The sequence below is a fragment of the Symphalangus syndactylus genome, chromosome 8, assembly GCF_028878055.3.
Source record: "Symphalangus syndactylus isolate Jambi chromosome 8, NHGRI_mSymSyn1-v2.1_pri, whole genome shotgun sequence".
Taxonomy (NCBI): Eukaryota; Metazoa; Chordata; class Mammalia; order Primates; family Hylobatidae; genus Symphalangus; species Symphalangus syndactylus.
Genome location: NC_072430.2, coordinates 123,302,176 through 123,321,839, shown reverse-complemented (window position 1 = coordinate 123,321,839; position 19,664 = coordinate 123,302,176). Strand labels below are relative to the sequence as shown.

Below are 19,664 nucleotides of genomic sequence, written 5' to 3'. Positions count from 1 at the left end.
GCAGTCTGTGAGGGGTCTTGAAGAGTCTCTTGGAGAACACCGGCATGTGTGCATAAAGAGATACCTAGAAAGATGTCCGCTGCAGCATGGTTTGTAATAATTTTAAAAAGGAAAAGATTATAAAGTCAGTCACTAATGGAATAATAAACCAGGGTCCATCCATATTAGAAAATACAATGAGGTTATTAAAAAGATTATGAGGGCCGGGCGCGTGGCTCATGCCTGTAATCCCACCACTTTGGGAAGCCAAGGCTGGCAGATAACCTGAGCTCAGGAGTTCAAGACCAGCCTGGCCAATGTGGTGAAACCCCCCTCTCTATAAAAATACAAAAATCAGCTGGGTGTGGTGGCACATGCCTGTAATCCCAGCTACTCAGGAGGCTTAGACAGGAGAATTGTTTGAACTCAGGAGACGGAATTTGCAGTGATCTGAGATGGCGCCACTGCACTCCAGCCTGGGTGACCGAGCAAGACTCTGTCTCAAAAAAAAAAAAAAAAAAAAAAAAGGCCAGGCGCGGTAGCTCATGCCTATAATCCCAGCACTTTGGGAGGCCGAGGCAGGCAGATCACCTGAGGTCGGGAGTTCAAGACCAGCCTGACCAACATGGAGAAACCCCACCCATCTCTACTAAAAATTAGCCAGGTGTGGTGGCAGATGCCTGTAATCCCAGCTACTCGGGAGGCTGAGGCAGGATAATCGCTTGAACCCAGGAGGCGGAGGTGGCGGTGAGCTGAGATCGCGCCATTGCACTCCAGCCTGAGCAACAAGAGTGAAACTCTGTCTCAAAAAAAAAAAAAAAAAAAAGATTGTGAGGCTGGGCACATTAGCTCGTGCCTATAATCCCAGCACTTTGGGAGGTCGAGGTAGGAGGACTGCTTGAGGCCAGGAGCTCAAGACCAGCCTGGGCAATATAGTAAGGCTCTGTCTCTTTAAAAAAAAAAAAAACAAAAAAAAAACAGGTCTGGTGCAGTGGCTCATGCCTGTAATCCCAGCACTTCGAGAGGCTGAGGCGAGCAGTTCACAAGGTCAGGAGTTCAAGATCAGCCTGAACAATATGGTGAAACCCTGTCTCTACTAAAAATACAAAAATCAGCTGGGCGTGGTGACGGGCGCCTGTAATACCAGCTACTCAGAAGGCTGAGGCAGGAGAATCGCTTGAACCCGGGAGGCAGCGGTTGCAGTGAGCCGAGATCGCGCCACTGCACTCTAGCCCGGGTGACAGAGCAAGACTCCGTCTTAAAAAAAAAAAAAAAAATAGCTGGGCATGGTGCCATACACCTGTAGTCTCAGCTACTCGGGAGGCTGAGATGGGAGAATTGCTTGACCCCATGAGTTCAAGGCTGCAGTGAGCCATGATTGCACCACTATATTCCACCCTGTTGTCCAGGTGACAGAATGAGACACTGTCTCAAATAAATAAATAAAAAGATTGTGGTACTGAGGATGTATCACTTATGTAGTATTCCTACCAAAAATATATACAACCTGAATCTATTCATTAGGAAATAATCAATTTGAGGAACATTCTACAAAATAACTGACATGTACCTCAAAACTATCAGTCATAAAATACAAAGAAAGACAAGAACTGTTCCAGATTAAAGGAGACTAAGGAGGCATAACAACTAAACGCAATGTGTGGGCTGGGCACAGTGGCTCACTGTAATCCCAGCACTTTGTGAGGTTGAGGCGGGCAGATCACTTGAGTCCAGGAGTTTGAGACCAGCCTGGACAACATGGCGAAACCTTCTCTCTAAAAAAATACAAAAATTAGCCAGGCATGGTGGCAGGTGCCTGTAGTCCCAGCTACTCAGAAGGCTGAGGCAGGAGGATTGCTTGAGCTCAGGAGTCGGAGGTTACAGTGAGCCGAGATCGCATCATTGCACTCCACCCTGGCAACAGAGTAAGACCCTGCTCAATAAATAAATAAATAAATAAAGCAAGGTGTGATACTGGACTGCATCATGGAGCAGAAAAAAAATTTTCATAAAGCACATTACTGAAGCAATTAGCAAAATTCGAATAAGGATTATAGATTAGTTTGTTAATCTATTATAACAGTATTATATCAATGTTAAATTTCTGACTTTCATAATTGTACTGTGTTAGTGTAAGTGAAGGATCTTGTTTTAGGAAATATGCACTAAAGTATTTAGGGGTAAAGAGGCATGTGCACAACTTACCCTAAAATGATTCAGAAAGATGCTATGTCCATAGGTGGGGAGAGAGAGAGAGAATGGTAAAGCAAATGAGACAGAAGTTTTACAACTGATGAATTTGGGGTAAGTGTTGTTATAGGCTGGGTGTGGTGGCTCCAGATTGTAATCCCAGCACTTTGGGAGGCAGAGGCAGGCAGATCACCTAAGGTCAGGAGTTCGAGACCAGCCTAGCCAACATGGTGAAACCCCATCTCTACTCAAAATACAAAATTAGCTGGGTGTGATGGCACATGCCTGTAATTCCAGCTATTTGGTAGGCTGAGGAAGGAGAATTGCTTGAACCCAGGAGGCAGAGGTGGCAGTGAGCCAAGATCATGCCGTTGCACTCCAGCCTGGGCAACAAGAGCAAAATTCCATCTCAAAAAAATAAAAAATAAAAATAAAAAGTGTTGGCCGGGCGTGGTGGCTCATGCTTGTAATCCCAGCACTTTGGGAGGCCGAGGTGGGCGGATCACGAGGTCAGGAGATCGAGACCACGGTGAAATCCCGTCTCTACTAAAAATACAAAAAAATTAGCCGGGCATGGTGGCGGGCGCCTGTAGTCCCAGCTACTCGGAGAGGCTAAGGCAGAAGAATGGCGTGAACCTGGGAGGCAGAGCTTGCAGTGAGCCGAGATTGCGCCACTGCACTCCAGCCTGGGCAACAGAGCGAGACTCCATCTCAAAAACAAAATAAATAAAAAAATAAAATAAAATAAAAAGTGTTGCTATGGTTTGAATGTCCTGTCCTCCCCAAAACTCACGTGTTAGAAACTTAATCCCCATTGCACTAGTGTTAGGAGGCAGCGCCTAATCAGAAGTGTTTAGGTCACAAGGGCTCTGCCTTCAAGAATGGACTAATGCTATAAGAAGGCCTTGCAGGAGTGGGTTCATTCTCTTCTGCACTTCTGCAAAGTGAGGACACTGCATTCTTCCCCTCTCAAGGACTGGGCATTCGAGGCACCCTCCTGGAGGCTATGACCCAATCTGCCGGCACCTTGATCTTGAACTTTCCAGACTCCAGAACTGTGAGAAATAAATTTCTGTTCTTTATGAATTACCCTGTCTTAGCTATTCTGTTATAGCGGCACAAAACAGACTAAGACAAGGGTATACACAGGAATTATTTGTGGTATTCTCACAATTATTCTTTAAGTTTGAAATTATTTTTTTAAAAAAAGGCAAAACTCAAAAAAAATATATTAGTAAAATGTTGCAGACCAGGCACAGTGGCTCATGACTGTAATCCCAGCACTTTGGGAGGTTGAGGCGGGCAGATCACCTGAGGTCAGGAGTTTGTGACTAGCCTGGCCAACATGGTAAAACCCCATCTCTATTAAAAATACCAAAATTAGCCACGTGTGGTGGTGGGTGCCTGTAATCCCAGCTACTCAAGAGGCTGAGGCAGGAGAATCGCTTGAACCCAGGAAGTGGAGGTTGCAGTGAGCCAAGATTGCACCACTGCAATCCAGCCTGGGTGACAGGGTGAGACTCTGTCTCAGAAAAAAAAAAAAAAAAAAGGATTGTGGTAAAACTACATGCTCTGGTGTAGAAAGATCCCAGATTATACAGTGAAGGAGGTATGATGCAAAACAACACATATAATAAAACTCAGTAATGTAAAAACAGCAAACTATAAATGCCTATGTGTGCTTATGCATGTGTGTGAAATTACAGAAAGTTTGGAAGGAGACAGACTAAATTAATAACACTGGTCACCTTGGAGACTGACTCAATGAGGACTTTCATTTTTACCTATGTGTTTCCATTTTAAATAATTATATGTTCAGATACCGTACAATTAAAATCTATAATAATAAAGCAATACTTTTTAACACAAAGGGAGCTCATACTTAGGGAGTTGGGAATCACTGTTCTAGAAAAACATCTACCTAGACTTAACATCCCATGAAAGAGACAAAGTCAGTAACAGCCCCTAGGGCTCACCTCATTTTCCAGGTCCACTGCATCAGTGCTCCGCTGGCCCAGCACCTCTGGCCTCTCCTCTGGGAATGCTGGTTCACAATCTGGGGTGGTCTGGTTTTCCCTGCCGGAGGAAGCCAGGAAGTAGAATGGGTTCCAAACCTATGACTCTTAGGGTTCGTTAACTTGTCCCTCTCTGTAGACCCAGGATAGGAATGAGAAACAAGCCATATAGGATGGACTAGAGGAGACTTCTTTCTGGGATGTGGCATATGACCAGTACAGGATATGTTGAGTACTACAAAAATATCCTTAACTGTCTTCTCACTTTAGAGCTTATTCTCGAGTCTACTTTGCAGTTTTCACCTATGGCTTTTAACTAAAACAATCTTCCCTTTTGGATGGAGATGATCCTTTCCCTTTCAGCCAACCTTTCAATGTACATAAAGAAGAGAAAGTCCCCAAGTTTCCTGATGAATCAGAAAAACATCTATAATTAGAATCCAAGAATCCAGGACTCAGACTCTCAAGGCTCTATCCATGTTTAGGCAGTGGCTAGTGACAGGGACCATTTTGTATTTGCTTTGGCTAGAGTCAAAGATGTGCAAGATACCTCACTCTACAAATCCCTAACTATACCCTTCTCACCGAAGTGCAGAGGGCGCCTCTCCAGTCCCTGACTCAGCCCAGCTGCTCTTCAATTCTGAGGCTAAGATCCCAGCCAGGAGGCTTGATTCCTGAGGAGTGGCCCCGAGTCTGGGCAGAGGGGCTGTGCCAGGAGCCACCTTGCTGGTCTTGTCCTCTTGCTCAAGGGCAGGTCCTGTATTCTGATGTTTCTGTGGGAGGTAGGGGGCAACACTGAATCAGAGCTATTTGATTGCTATAGGATAATATGAATGCTATTTACAGCCCTTCTCCAACCCTAGGAAGTCACCCTCCTCCTCTAACTCCCCAGTCACTAGCCTGGTCATTTCACATATTTTCCTCTGCCCAACACACCTTCTGCATGGCCTCCTCAGCCATGCGTTTATACGCCTGAGTCAAGATGCGAGACTGATTACCCCTGGGGGCCAATCGATGGGCCTGTTCGTCCTTTAGGACCTGAAGTTCTGGGGGTAGGCGGCTGGTGAATGGGGTCCCCAAATCTGGGCCTGCTGGCTCAGTTATTACTGCAGGGAGGGAAGAGGAGGAAGACATGATCATGGGGGCCATAGTCCCTGTATCCACTTGGCCAGGGACAACTTCAGTGTCTCTAGGCTTCTGTGGAAGAAGATCATTTTGAAAAAGTGCCAGAGAGAGAGTGGGGTTGCAAGGGAAGTGGCAAAGGTTAAGCGAAGGGCTAGGAAGAAAGTTCAAGCTGGTGGAGGAAAGAGGACATGTTAGATCTAGATGGTCGGGGAAGGGAAAGGGAAGTAGTTTGGATGGAGTACTGGGAAGTCCAAGAGCCCTGGGAACCCTGATGACTCACTGGTGACATGACCAGCAATAAAGGGGTGATATAAGAGGTCTGGCCAGGACAGTCGCTGCCGTGGGTCTTTGGTGAGCAGTCCCTGCAGGAAGTTCTACAGAGAGAAAAAATATTCCATCAGTCATTCTTTCCCTTCCTTAAGTCTCTATCAGCAGAACTAGCAAACCAAGAATCCCATATCCATTCTCACAGCAGATGAGCTGCTCTTGATCATGCCCTCTAAAAACTTTGTTCAGGTCCCATTTTCCTGGCTGAAATCATGGACAGACCGCTGTCTCACCTCCTAGGGACAAGACCCCAAATCCTGTTCATAGACATTTTGTAACCCCAGAAGTAAAAACAAATTTTAATGCACCAACTTTGTAAAAAAGGGAGAAAAAACACTGGGAGAAAGAGATGTCACCTTCTTAATGATCTTCAGAAAGCAAACATTCAAAGAACTCCCAAACTATTCACGCTGTCCTCCCTTTGACTATGGTTTGTTTGTGGCTGGGTAGGAACAGATGCATTTTTGGTTATAAGCACACTCACATGCACAAGTAATTGTGTGAAGGTGTGTTTGGGAGTACTCAAAAACAGAAATCTTTCTGCAAGTCTTCAGAGGTAGAGAGATAGGGAGACAGTCTCTGAAAAGGATACACCTATTATCAGGAATCTGGGGAAATCCTCAATTGGGCCTCAAATAGGAACAGAGGTACTAGTAGATTATGACCACTGTTCTAAAGTGATCTGTATAACTATGGATCTTGCTGGAGATACCTGCATATCTGCCCATAGGGAGAATGAATATCCCATGTGCACCTCTTCCACTTAAGATTCCTTCATTTAGATTATTCTTGACAATTATTTGGGCCCCCTCAACTAAACAGGGGAGAAATGTGTTGTCCCTTTTCATCTCAGATAAAGCAAAGCTGTAATAAGGTTTCACTCTGGGAGAAGACTGCATTTAAATTCTATTGAAAATCCATAATCTTGCCCTACATAAAAAATAAAAGACGGTTGGGTGCAGTGGCTCATGCCTGTAATCCTAACTCTTTAGGAGTTGAGACAGGAAGATTGCTTGAGGCCAGGAGTTTGAGACAAGCCTGGGCAACACAGTGAGACCCTGTCTCTAAAAAATAAAAAATAAAAATTAATTAATTAAAAAAGAAATAGAGGCCAGGCGCAGTGGCTCACGCCTGCAATCCCAGCACTTTGGGAGGCCAAGGCGGGCTGATCATGAGGTTGGGAGATGGAGACCATCCTGGCTAACATGGTGAAACCCTGTCTCCACTAAAAATTACAAAAAATTAGCCGGGTATGGTGGCGGACACCTGTAGTCCCAGCTACTCAGGAGGCTGAGGCAGGAGAATGGTGTAAATCCAGAGGGCAGAGCTTGCAGTGAGCCGAGATCGTGCCACTGCACTCCAGCCTGGGTGACAGAGCAAGACTCCGTCTCAAAAAAAAAAGAAATAGAAAAGAAGTTCAACTCCTCTCCTACTCTCTTCCCTCCTCCAGACTACTGACTTAATCACAATGAGTAGGCACCACCTCTATCATCTGCCCCTAATCACTGAACCAGCTCCACCAGCTCTCACCATTCTGATAGCTTTGGACTGAAAGCTATGTAGATAACATCTAGAATGTGGACATTGCATCCGACAGGAAATAAGTGGAACAGATGGCATGTAAGAGGACCAGTATCGATCTCTGGTATCTTCCAATTACCTTTTCATTGTGATAAAGCATAGCCTGGCTCGAAGTGGAGTTACCATTCTCAGGTTTGGCAAACTTTAGAACACCCTCCCAGAATAAGACTCTGCAGTAGAAAAGCAAGGCTGCCTGGCCCAATTCCAGCATTGATATGGTTTGGATTTGTGTCCCCGTCCAAATCTCATGTTGAATTGTAATCCCCAATGTTAGAGGAGGGGTCTCATAGGAGGTGACTGGATCATGGGGGAAGACTTCCCCCTTGCTGTTCTCATGATAGTGAGTGAATTTTCACGAGATCTGGCTGTTTAAAAGTGTGAAGCACCAGCTGGGCGCAGTGGCTCAAGCCTATGATCCCAGCACTTTGGGAGGCCGAGGCAGGAGGATTACCTGAGGTTGGGAGTTTGAGACCAGCCTGACCAACATGGAGAAACCTCATCTCTACTAAAAATACAAAATTAGCCAGGCATGGTGGTGCATGCCTGTAATCCCAGCTACTCAGGAGGCTGAGGCAGGGAGCAGAGGTTGCGGTAAGCCAAGATCGTGCCATTGCAGTCCAGCCTGGACAACAAAAGCAAAACTCTGTCTCAGGCTGGGAGCAGTGGCTCATGGCTGTAATCCCAGCACTTTGGGAGGCCAAGGTGGGTGAGTCACGAGGTCAGGAGATCAAGACCATGCTGGCTAACATGGTGAAACCCTGTCTCTACTAAAAAATACAAAAAAATTAGCCGGGTGTGGTGGTGGGTGCCTGTAATCCCAGCTACTCAGGAGGCTGAGGCAGGAGAATGGTGTGAACCTGTGAGGCAGAGCTTGCAGTGAGCCAAGATCACGCCACTGCACTTCAGCCTGGGCGACAGAGCGAGACTCCGTCTCAAAAAAAAACAAAAAACTGTGTCTCAAAAAAAAAAGTGTGTAGCACCTTCCCCTTCTCTCTCTTCCTCCTGGTCCGCCACGTAAGACATGCCTGTTTCCCTTTTGCTTTCCATCATGACTGTAAGTTTCCTGAGGCTTCCCCAGCCATCCTTCCTGTACAGGCTATGGAGCTGTGAGCCAATTAAACCTCTTTTCTTTATAAATTACCCAGTCTCAGGTAGTTCTGTATAGCAATGCGAGAACAGAATAACACAGCCATTAATTCAGTAACTGCAAAGTCCTGCCTCAGCTCTGGAAAAGGATTTTGTAAAAAGGAACAGAGGTAGACGGAGACAGATCTCTAATGTAAAAGTCATCTCCCTTTCAATATTCATTACCTTAAAGCAGGGACTGATGGTTGAGGGCCAGCGCACAGGGTCCTTGAGAATGAGGCTGACCAGCTGAAAGATGCTTGTAGCATAGAAGGGAGGGGTGCCTACTGCCAGTTCATACAGTATGCAGCCAACAGACCAGAGGTCCGCTGTGTGGTCGTAGGGTCGCTCCTCCACCAGCTCTGGAGACATATAGAGTGGTGTGCCTTTGATGGACGTCAGTACCATTGTGTTGGTGCTCATAGCCCGGGCAAATCTGCAGAAGATAATGGGATGGAAATGGAAAGGGAAAAGATATTCTAAACCTGATCACTACTACCTAACATGGAGATATCCTAAACCGGAGCAGAGGGAACATCTTTGATTAGGTTCCAGAAGACCCAGCAGCAGTCCCAGTCTCCAGCTCCGGTTCTAAAATGAGGCCCAAATAAGTCAAGAGTATGGTCTAAGATTCCCTGTGGGGCCAGGCTCGGTGGCTCATGCCTGTAATCCCAGCACTTTGGGAGGCCGAGGTGGGCAGATCACCTGAGGTCAGGAGTTTGAGACCAGCCTGACCAACATGGAGAAACCCCATCTCTACTAAAAATACCAAATTAGCCAGGCATGGTGGCATGTGCCTGTAATCCCAGCCACTCTGGAGGCTGAGGCAGTAGAATTGCTTGAACCCAGGAGGCAGAGGTTGCGGTGAGCGGAGATCGCACCATTGCACTCCAGCCTGGGTAACAAGAGTGCCAACTCCATCTCAAAAAAAAAAAGATTCCCTGTGGAACTGGAAGCTTAAGATGGATGCTCAGAATCTTTACCCAAAGTCACAGAGCTTGATGCCACCACCCTTGGCAAGGAGGATGTTCTGTGGCTTCATGTCTCGGTGTAGGATGCGGTGGGAATGCAGATAGTACAGGGCTGACACCAACTGGGCAGCAATAGCCTGAACCTAGAAGTTAAAGAAGTGGAAGAAAGAAAAAAAAGGTTAGAAGCAGCAGCTGGCTGACAAGCCCAAAAACTTCTCCTAATGTTACTGCTAATCTTTTCTTCCTTCCCTTTCTTGCAGAGCTTCACACTATTCCTTTCTTAGTTATTGTTCCCCTTGTTTAATCACTCTTTCATTTGCTCATTCATTCATTCAAGAAAAATTTATTGAATCTCATTTACTATCTCCTTGACCATGGGCAAACTAAGGTGACAATCTACATAATAACGCCATCCACCTTGGAGGATTATTTTGAGGACTGAGTTAAAGCATGCAAAATAATACTCAGAATGGTGCCTGGCACATAGTAAATATTCAATACACATTACCTGTTATTAAACAAGACAAAATGTCTTTTTTCAAGAAAAGTAGTCAGACAAACAAACAAGACAGATAAAACAAATATGGTGGTTGGGCATGGTGGCTCACGCCTGTAATCCCAGCACTTTGGGAGGCTGAGGCTGGCAGATCACCTGAGGCCAGGAGTTCGAGACCAGCCTGGCCAGCATGGTGAGACCCCATCTCTACTAAAAGTACAAAATTAGCTAGGCATGGTGGCGCATGCTATAATCCTGGTTACTGGGGAGGCTGAGGCATGAGAATTGCTTGAACCTGGGAGGTGGAGGTTGCTGTGATCCAAGATCGTGCCACTGCACTCCAGCCTGGGCAACAAAGCAAGACTCTGTCTCAAAATATAAAATTCAATTAAAAATAAAATAATTTTAAAAATATGATTACTTACAAATAGTGGTGAGTGCTCAGAAGGAAAGGGAATGCTGCAATAATGAACCCCAAGGGGGGCCTACTTGTTTGGGTACAGAGAAACACCTAGAATAAATGTGGCTAGAGGATATGTGCAACAAAATCCCACTGCTAACCACTACGTCTTGGTGCCAAATCCTGACTCCCCACAACCTTTATTCTTACTGCCCCCTTTCTGGTACCATTACACTGGCCTTTCTTCCCTAAAGGTATCTAATAACAACAATGTTAATAATAGCTAACTATTCAAACACATTACATGAATTAACACTCTTCACCATAGACTTATAAGGCAAACATGATTATTATCTCCATTTTACAAATTAGGAAACTAAGCACAAAGAAATTAAAGCAACTTGTTCAAGGAGACCCAGCTAGGAAGGAGAAGAGCCAAGCTTCCTACTCAGATATTTTGGCTCCAATGTTTACATAATTTACTCCCACACTACACTGCCTCTATATACCTAGACTCTCTTTTTTTTTTTTTTTTTTGAGACGGAGTCTCGCTCTGTCGCCCAGGCTGGAGTGCAGTGGCGTGATCTCGGCTCACTGCAAGCTCCGCCTCCCGGGTTCACGCCATTCTCTTGCCTCAGCCTCTCCAAGTAGCTGGGACTACAGGCGCCCACCACCACGCCCGGCTAATTTTTTTGTATTTTTAGTAGAGACGGGGTTTCACCGTGGTCTCGATCTGCTGACCTCATGATCCGCCCGCCTCGGCCTCCCAAAGTGCTGGGATTACAAGCGTGAGCCACCGCGCCCGGCCGAGACTCTCATATTCTTCTCAGAAGTCTTGAAATGGAGACTCTCAGTGTCCTTAGCTTGCTCTGCCAGTTCTCTAACCTGGAGAGAGGTCGGTGGTGGGGATAAGTTGAAGGCAGAAAGCATACCTGGTCTTCGGGAAGTTTTCCATCATCTTCTAGGATCTGAAAGAGCTCACCCTCAGCATAGTCTGTCACCACCACCACCTACAGAGAGAAGGCAGTGGCACTGATGGCTCCAGATTCATGCATTCTGAGGTTGGGAAATTCCTGGAACCCTTGTGCTTGGGGAGATGGGGCCCAAAACTGTCAAAGCACACCTCTTTGTCAGTTTCAAAGCTGTCAAGCATATGCACAATGTTGGGATGCCGCAGACCCCGCATGATTTCAATCTCTCGTTGCAAATTCCTCAGCTCCTTCTCTGAGCGCCCCAATTTTGGGATGAACTTCAGGGCCACGACCTGTCAGTGGTAAGGTGAAAAGTTAATGCCTAATCACACTACTGCTAGAATTTCAGCCTTAATCCCAGAGCTCCAGAAGTCAGACTTCAGAGTGTTTGAGTAACTCTTATTATTTCTGTTAGTCTCCTGCTTCCATTTTCTCCATGGTACCCTGGCCTTATCCAGGCTTTCCCCACTCCTCATCCCAGGAGGAAACAGCATCTGCAAAACATTTCCCCTTCTGGGAGAAGTGTTCTGATTTGACCAAAGCGCTCAAGATGAGATTTAGGAGAAAGGAAAGGAAAAAAAAATGAAGACAAAATAATAGAGTTCAAGTTGTTTACCTCTTATTACATGGTGTGCTAGAGACTGATAATATTTGTTGTTTACTAACAGCCAGGCACTGCACTAAGTGATTTAATGTGACAACATATTTAATCCTCAAACTCCATCAATCAGTTGCTGTTCTTATCCCCATTCTAGAGATGAGGAAATTGAGACATAGAGAAGTTAAGTAATTTGTCCATAATTCTAGGGCTAGAAAGCGGTGGAGATTGAATTTGCACCCAAATAATCCAACTTCAGAGCTTATACTCCATAAGAAGTATGAGGGAATCAGTACCTTAGGAATACAAACTGGTATAAATATATTCCTTCTAGACCCATTTTCCACTGGAGTTGGGGGTACCAAATCCCACCCAAAAGGTATCCCTCTTTGTGCAGCACCTGAGCACTGTATTTTCTTCGACCCTTGTACACCCTCCCAAAAGAGCCTTCTCCAATCATCTCCAACACGTGGTACTTTTCCATGACAGAGGTTTCAGGATATCTTAGAAGGAAGAAGGTAGAGACGGTGAAGAGCTATAGATCCAGGGACAGTTCCACAACATCTGGGAGGCCTAGTTGGGGCATGGGAAAGGAAAAATGTTAGCCACCTTGCCTTTTCCTCTTTTTCACAATAAAGCCTCAAAAAACACGGGAGGGTGGAATGGATGCAAAGATGATGTGATCTTGGAACAAACAGAGCTTCTCTTTGTAGTTCCTCCCCACTTTCAGCCTCCTGTCCCCAACCCGGCCCCATGCCCACCTAACACCTGGTCCCCCTTCTCCCTCACCCAGCCTGGCTCACTCGACCCTGCTCTTTCAACCTAGCCTCGCCCAACCAACCCTGCTCCTTCGAGTCTCCCACAAGTTCCTGCCACTCCCAGTCTCCTCAGCACCCGCTTTCAGACCCCCCGGCCCGTGCGCTTCGCAGGCCAGAGCCCCTCTCTCACCTCCAGCCTAGGAGCTCCAAGCTCCTCAGGCCAAGGGACGGATTCCCTGGCGTTTAGCCCCATCTCTTCTGGCTGCCTGCATACGTTGCCTGAATTATAATTCTTCTCTACCCGCCTCTCCCGCCGGTCTCTTTCGGCTCCCTTTCTTACAATTTTACTCGCTAGAACTCAGAGGTGTGGGAGGGACGGCGGACCACACATGGGCACTTCCTGGTACACATCCGAACTGCCTCAGGGCCATCAGGCCCGGCCAAGGACCCGGACTCTGCGGTTGCCTAGAAACGACGCTAGCTGCCCACCCCTCTTAGTTTTCCGCCTCCAACTTCCCTAAGGGCATTTCCGGTTCCGGCTGCGGGCCGGTGAAGATATGGCGGCGTCTGCGTCTGCAGCTGCAGGGGAGGAGGACTGGTAACTTTGGGGGCATGGGCTTTGGCTGACAGCCTGGATCTAGTCCAGAGGCCTAGCGGCTGTCGCAGACGGTCCGTACGGCGGGCATGTGGGGTGGAGCGAGGGATGAGGGATGGCAGAGATGCTGACATCTCTGGGAGAGCTTCTGGACTGGGGAACGGGAGGGTGGAGGGGCGCTGATCTGAGTGAGAGGAGACCGGGTCTGCGCCCGCCAGGCCAGTTCAGGCCTCGCCTTATCCGGCTCGATCCCCTTTCCTCCAGCTTCACGCCATCCCTTTCTCTCCTCCTCAAATGAATTTTCTCAGGGGCTTTGGGGGATGTCTGCCCATCAGACCTCCCCATCTCCCTTTCGCCTCTCAGAACCAGTGCCCTCCAGTTCCGGTCCCCCATTCCCCTTGGATCAGCCTTTTTCCGCCGATGCTTTCCTCAGCCTTCTCTCTCCCACACAGCACTAGTGAGGACTATTGTATGAATAAAGCTTTACACCTCACATAAAGTCTCTCTAGTCCTTCTCTCAAGCATTCTTAACTAAAGACTAGAACATGGAAGGACTCTGGGATTTGGAAGTAGGATCAATGTGGGTTAACTCCGTATTTTATTAGCTGTATGATGCTGACCAGGCCATCTAGCTTCTGTGAGTCAGTGTCCTCAGCTGTAAAAAAAAAAAAAAAAAAAGGGAGGGGTGTGGCATCTACCTCTGAATAGTTGAGAGGATCACGACGGATTTGTAATATACTTAAGTCTGTTTTTTGTTTTGTTTTGTTTTTTGAATCAGAGTCTCACTCTCGCCCACGCTGGACTGCGGTGGTGCGATTACGGCTCACTGCAGCCTCGACCTCTCCAGGCTCAGGTGATCCTCCTGCCTCAGCCTTCCGAGTAGCTGAGACTACAGGTGTGTGCCACCATGCCCGGCTAATTTTTGTATTTTTTGTAGAGACAGAGTTTTGCCATGTTGGCCAGGCTGGTCTTGAACCTCTGGGTTCGAGTGATCCTCCCACCTCAGCCTCCCAAGGTGCTGGAATTACAGGCGTGAGCCACCACACCCGGCCTCCTTTTCATTAATAACTGAGTCGCAGGCACCTGGGAAGACTACATGAGCCCCAAAGAAGTAAAGTGATTTGCCAAAAGATAGAAAATTACGACTAGAAATCCATATCTGTCTGACTCCACACCTTAGATTCTTTGTACTAGGACATTCTTCAGTCCCCCCTCCCCCATTTTTTTTTTTTTCTTTTTTGAGACAGAGTCTCGCCCTGTCGCCCAGGCTGGAGTGCAGTGGCGCGACCTCAGCTCACTGCAAGCTCCACCTCCCGGGTTCACGCCATTCTCCTGCCTCAGCCTCCTGAGTAGCTGGAACTACAGGCACCCGCCACCACACCCAGCTAATTTTTTGTGATTTTTAGTAGAGACGGGGTTTCACCCTGTTAGCCAGGATGGTCTCGATCTCCTGACCTCATGATCCACCTGCCTCGGCCTCCCAAAGTGCTGGGATTACAGGCCTGAGCCACCGCGCCCGGCCCCCTTCCCCCATTTTATTGTCACCACCTTACCACCATCCCATCCAGGACCCACGTAACTAGGGTGGGCGAAGTATTGAAGGGCCACTTGACTGAGGCTACACCTCGGTGTTACATTGGTTCAGGGAGCCCAGCTAGTACAGGCCTTTATTAAGACTATCTAGACTTACTGGTTTTCAAAGTGTTCAGGGAAACTTTTTTTTTTTTTTTTTTTTTAAGAGATAGAGTCTTACTTTGTCACCCAGGCTGGAGTACAGTGGCAAGATCATGGCTCACTACAGCCTCGACCTCCTGGGCTCCAGTGATTCTTCTGCCTCAGCCTCCCAAGTAGCTGGGACCACCGTGTCCAGCTAATTTTTTATTTTTTGTAGAGATAGTGTCTCGCTTTATTGCCCAGGCTGGTCTTGAACTCCTGGCCTCAAGTGATCCTCCCACCTCAGCCTCCCAAAGCGTTGGGATAACTTATAGTTCACCTGTTCAGGGGAACTTTTAAGATTCAGGGGAGACACCTTGAGCCATGGAGACAGCAACAATGACAGCAGCTTGTAGTACTGTGAGACTCCCACTCCCATGTCAGCCAAAACTACACTGTTATCTGTGAGGTGTAAAGCTTTATATTTTGAAGTTTCTGCCTAAGACTTAACAACACTGACATAGGTCGTGCTGGGGCAGCCTTACTCTTAGAATGAAGAGGGAGCAGTGTGAGAAAGCAAAGTATGCATTTTTCCATGTATCACTTGGTAGAACTGTAGACACAAACTGATCACTCAGCTTCAATTTCATTACAACTGCTGTTTCTATGCTTAAGCATGTGTGTCCCTTGATTTACATCAGAACCATGGATCCTAACCTCAACAGGCTGATCTAGATCAACCAGACAGCCAGGGTCATAAATACATCCAGAGCACTCTATTACCTCCTTCCTTCCCTCTTTCCTTCTAAGGGAGAAGGTTATATACAGACAGGAAAAAAAGGACGTAGACTAGCTACTATAGCCCAGATACTATTAGGTACTTTATGTAAACAAATCACCTTTTATCCTCACAATAACCCTAGAGAGTAGGTGTTATTATCTATATGTGACAGACAGGATAACTTAAGCTTACAGAGAGGTCACGTCCCAGATTGCATAGCTTGTAAGTGATTGGTACCTGTTACTAACTCTGAGGCTGCTGGCTCTTCCATTACAACACAGCCTTTACACCACCCTAGACATGTTGTGTTGAGGTTGCTATCTCCTTTAAGAAGGCTTAGGGTGACTGGTGTTAAAACTGTATGTAGACAGTAGCCAAGGCACTGGGATCCACACTGGACAGTGACGTAGGGAAAGGTTGGAGTAATATTGGTAACATTAATGCTAATGAATGGGTGCCATATCTCTAGACCAAAGAGTCAGCCACTAAGGGGAATGAAACTTTTTTTTTTTTTTTTTTTTTTTTTTTGAGACGGAGTCTCGCTCTGTCACCCAGGCTGGAGTGCAGTGGCGCGATCTCGGCTCACTGCAAGCTCCGCCTCCCGGATTCACGCCATTCTCCTGCCTCAGCCTCTCCGAATAGCTGGGACTACAGGCGCCCGCCACCACGCCCGGCTAATTTTTTGTATTTTTAGTAGAGACGGGGTTTCACCGTGGTCTCGATCTCCTGACCTCGTGATCCGCCTGCCTCGGCCTCCCAAAGTGCTGGGATTACAAGCGTGAGCCACCGCGCCCGGCCTGGGAATGAAACTTAAACAGGGAGTCAGGAAACCTGGCTCTGGGCCCAGTTCTACCTATGTTAAGCCTTGGTTAGTCATTTTACTTCTCTAGAATCCACTTCTTCATCTGTTGGCAGAAACGATGCCTAAAATTCTGATTTCCATGCCTCCTATTTGGCCAGTTGACAACTTAAGGTAACATATTCCTTGTTTTTAAGGAGTTTAGCAGGAGAATGCATTCCGGTAGATTACCATTTTTCTACAAAGCCCGCCTTTATTGGCCTTAGCAGGCTTCCACAGGGAGAGCTGTAATGGTGAGTCAGTCTACTCCTGTCTCTCTAGGGTCCTTCCCTCTGAAGTTGAAGTGTTGGAGTCCATCTATCTGGATGAACTACAGGTGATTAAAGGAAATGGCAGGTATGTATTCAACCAGTGGTGGGCAGGAGTCCCCCTGGTAATGAGGAGAGGTTCTATGCCAAATCTGGGTCTTAAGACATTGTGAGCCTTGATTAAGAGATAATATTTCTCTTGTGTAGACAAAAGCTATTCCTTTAATCCTACCCCAAAAGAAAGAGTCCAATGTGTACTTCCTTTGCCCACTTTACTGTCTTAGCCCCATCCTCCCTAGCCCCCAAGCCCCTACTCAGTCACATCTGCGTGTCTACTTGATCCACCTGCAGAACTTCACCATGGGAGATCTACATCACTTTGCATCCTGCCACTGCAGAGGACCAGGATTCACAGTATGTCTGCTTCACTCTGGTGCTTCAGGTCCCAGCAGAGGTGAAGCCCCTACTGTGTGGCAGCAAAGGGAGGAAGGGGAGAGTCCCTGGGGTGGATCACTTCAGCAGTAACTTGTTATTTGCCCCCACTAGTATCCCCATGAGGTGCCACAGATCTCTATCCGAAATCCCCGAGGACTTTCAGATGAACAGATCCACACGTAAGTTGAACCTGTCAGAACAGGGAAAACTCAGCTACAGCTTTACCCGGTGACAGAAATGGGCAGGCCTAATATTTGGTTTGCCCTCTTCCTCCAGGATCTTACAGGTGCTGGGACATGTGGCCAAGGCTGGGCTGGGGACTGCCATGCTCTATGAACTCATTGAGGTAAGAGGTACGCTAGTCTGGGGTATGTTAGAGCAGTTTCTAGCTGTAAAAGGGAAACCATGGGCCTAGAATCTTAAACAGATCTGGAGTCATTAGGTAAGGCCTAAATTAATCCAGAGAAATGAGACTCTTCTATTTGAAAAACTTCCCAAAAGACAGTTCAGTAGCTTCTCCAAGTTGCCTATGCCAGCATCTTGACGGAAAATGACATTTCCTCTTCACCTTGAATTTTTCTTGCGTCAGTTTCAGTGTATGTCTTGTTCTCTTGACACTGGCAACTGAAAGTGGCAAAAGATACAGATCTTGCTTGGGGGCATCTTAGCCATAAATGAACATTTGAAGGCTAGACTGCCATTGGAACTGACTAGAAAAAGTCATGGTTGGCCAGGCACCGTGGTGGGCATCTGCAATCTCAGCTACTTGGGAGGCTGAGGAAGAAGAATCTTTTGAACCCGGGAGGCGGAGGTTGCAGGGAGCCAAGATCGTGCCACTGCACTCCAGCCTGGGCAACAGAGACTCCATCTCAAAAAAAAAAAAAAGAAAAAGTCATGGTTCCTTTACTGAAAGAGCTTATACACTGCTTAATGAAACAACCCACATGAAGCAACACCTGGAGCTCCAATATACACAGAAAACCTTTATTGTTTGAGATTAAAAATATAAAATTAGGCTGGGCGCAGTGGCTCACGCTTGTAATCCCAGCACTTTGGGAGGCCGAGGCGGGCGGATCACGAGGTCAGGAGATCGAGACCATGGTGAAACCCCGTCTCTACTAAAAATACAAAAAATTAGCCGGGCGTGGCCGGGCGCGGTGGCTCACGCTTGTAATTCCAGCACTTTGGGAGGCCGAGGCGGGCGGATCACGAGGTCAGCAGATCGAGACCACGGTGAAACCCCGTCTCTACTAAAAATACAAACAAAAATTAGCCGGGCGTGGTGGCGGGCGCCTGTAGTCCCAGCTACTCGGAGAGGCTGAGGCAGGAGAATGGCGTGAACCCGGGAGGCGGAGCTTGCAGTGAGCCAAGATTGCGCCACTGCACTCCAGCCTGGGCAACAGAGCGGGACTCCGTCTCAAAAAAAAAAAAAAAAAAAAAATATATATATATATATATATATATATATATATATATATGTAAAATTAAGTACAGTTTTATTTTCCCCTAGTTTGTTTGTTTATTTATTTATTTTTGAGACAGTCTGTCACCCAGGCTGGAGTGCAATAGTGTGATCAGCTCACTGCAACCTCTGCCTCCCAGGTTCAAGTGATTCTCCTGCCTCAGCCTCCCAGATAGCTAGGATTACAGGCATGTGCCACACACACAGCTAATTTTGTATTTTTAGTAGAGATGGGGTTTCTCCATGTTGGCCAGGCTGGTCTTGAACTCCTGACTTCAGGTTATCCACCTGCCTCGGCCTCCCAAAGTGCTGGGATTATAGGCATGAGCCACTACACCCAGCCTCTCTTAGTTTAAATTTTTAAGAAAAACGTTCAGAATAGAATGAAGGTGGGTGGCTAAGAGTCAGAGTGGGTTTGATAGGCCACTGTAGCAGTCCTAGGTCAGGCCTCCACAATGCAGCCTTGGACTTTGTGGAATTCCAGAGTACACTATTAGCTATTCAAATAGCAATTCAAATGCATAGTTCACAGCCCAACTCAATGCCTTGTGAATTCGACGTCCATTTGGGTTGTCCATGCCTTGACATGCTTTCTGAAAGCTGACTTAGAACAAACGCATTGCCCCATAGGGGAGTGATATTGAAGGGGGCTAATCAAGAAAGCCCTCCCAGAAGATGAGTTTTAATTGAACATTTTTTTCTCTCAAGGTATATTATTTTCATCTCCAAGATATATTAAAAGTGATTTAATGAAAGGAAAAACAATTAGGTTGAATTTTGAAACCAGGAAGATCAAATTTTGGGGGAGGGGCGAGATGTAGAGAAGGATTGATTCCCAGCAGAGGGAGTGTCACCAAGACAGAAATGCATAAACACAAGGTAACAAACTGGCCTGCTAGGAGCCAAGTCCAGCCAGTCACTCCTAGGAGTAGTGGACAGGCCTTGCTCACTGTTCTTCCCCCTAGCCCCGTTTAATCAGTGTCTTCTCTCCTCAGAAAGGGAAGGAAATTCTCACAGATAACAACATCCCTCATGGCCAGTGTGTCATCTGCCTCTATGGTTTCCAGGTGGGTTTCTCTTTTGGGACCTGGCATT

The 19,664-nt window shown here is 46.8% G+C and overlaps 2 protein-coding genes across 5 annotated transcripts in view; one reads left to right on the top strand and one right to left on the bottom strand.

Moving 5' to 3' along the window:
* Positions 1-13,032, bottom strand: part of STK36 (serine/threonine kinase 36) — a 31,500-nt gene extending 18,468 nt beyond the window's left edge. For 3 of the 4 annotated variants that reach the window (XM_063645087.1, XM_055290663.2, XM_055290664.2), the window contains exons 1-10: positions 12,727-13,027; positions 12,179-12,351; positions 11,333-11,473; positions 11,142-11,219; positions 9,326-9,456; positions 8,529-8,778; positions 5,590-5,683; positions 5,121-5,290; positions 4,770-4,957; positions 4,146-4,245 (exon numbers count right to left, since the gene is read on the bottom strand). In XM_063645087.1, the coding sequence (XP_063501157.1) occupies positions 4,146-4,245; positions 4,770-4,957; positions 5,121-5,290; positions 5,590-5,683; positions 8,529-8,778; positions 9,326-9,456; positions 11,142-11,219; positions 11,333-11,473; positions 12,179-12,262 (1,236 nt within the window). In that variant the 5' untranslated portion in view covers positions 12,263-12,351; positions 12,727-13,027. Of the gene's footprint in view, positions 1-4,145; positions 4,246-4,769; positions 4,958-5,120; positions 5,291-5,589; positions 5,684-8,528; positions 8,779-9,325; positions 9,457-11,141; positions 11,220-11,332; positions 11,474-12,178; positions 12,352-12,726 lie in introns of all 4 variants that reach the window. The other variant, XM_055290661.2, reaches the window with a different exon arrangement.
* Positions 12,974-19,664, top strand: part of RNF25 (ring finger protein 25) — a 10,347-nt gene continuing 3,656 nt past the window's right edge. The window contains exons 1-6 of the mRNA XM_055290608.2: positions 12,974-13,134; positions 16,686-16,760; positions 17,024-17,126; positions 17,219-17,286; positions 17,384-17,453; positions 19,565-19,636. Coding sequence (XP_055146583.1) covers positions 13,094-13,134; positions 16,686-16,760; positions 17,024-17,126; positions 17,219-17,286; positions 17,384-17,453; positions 19,565-19,636 — 429 coding nt within the window. The 5' untranslated portion in view covers positions 12,974-13,093. The remainder of the gene's footprint in view (positions 13,135-16,685; positions 16,761-17,023; positions 17,127-17,218; positions 17,287-17,383; positions 17,454-19,564; positions 19,637-19,664) is intronic.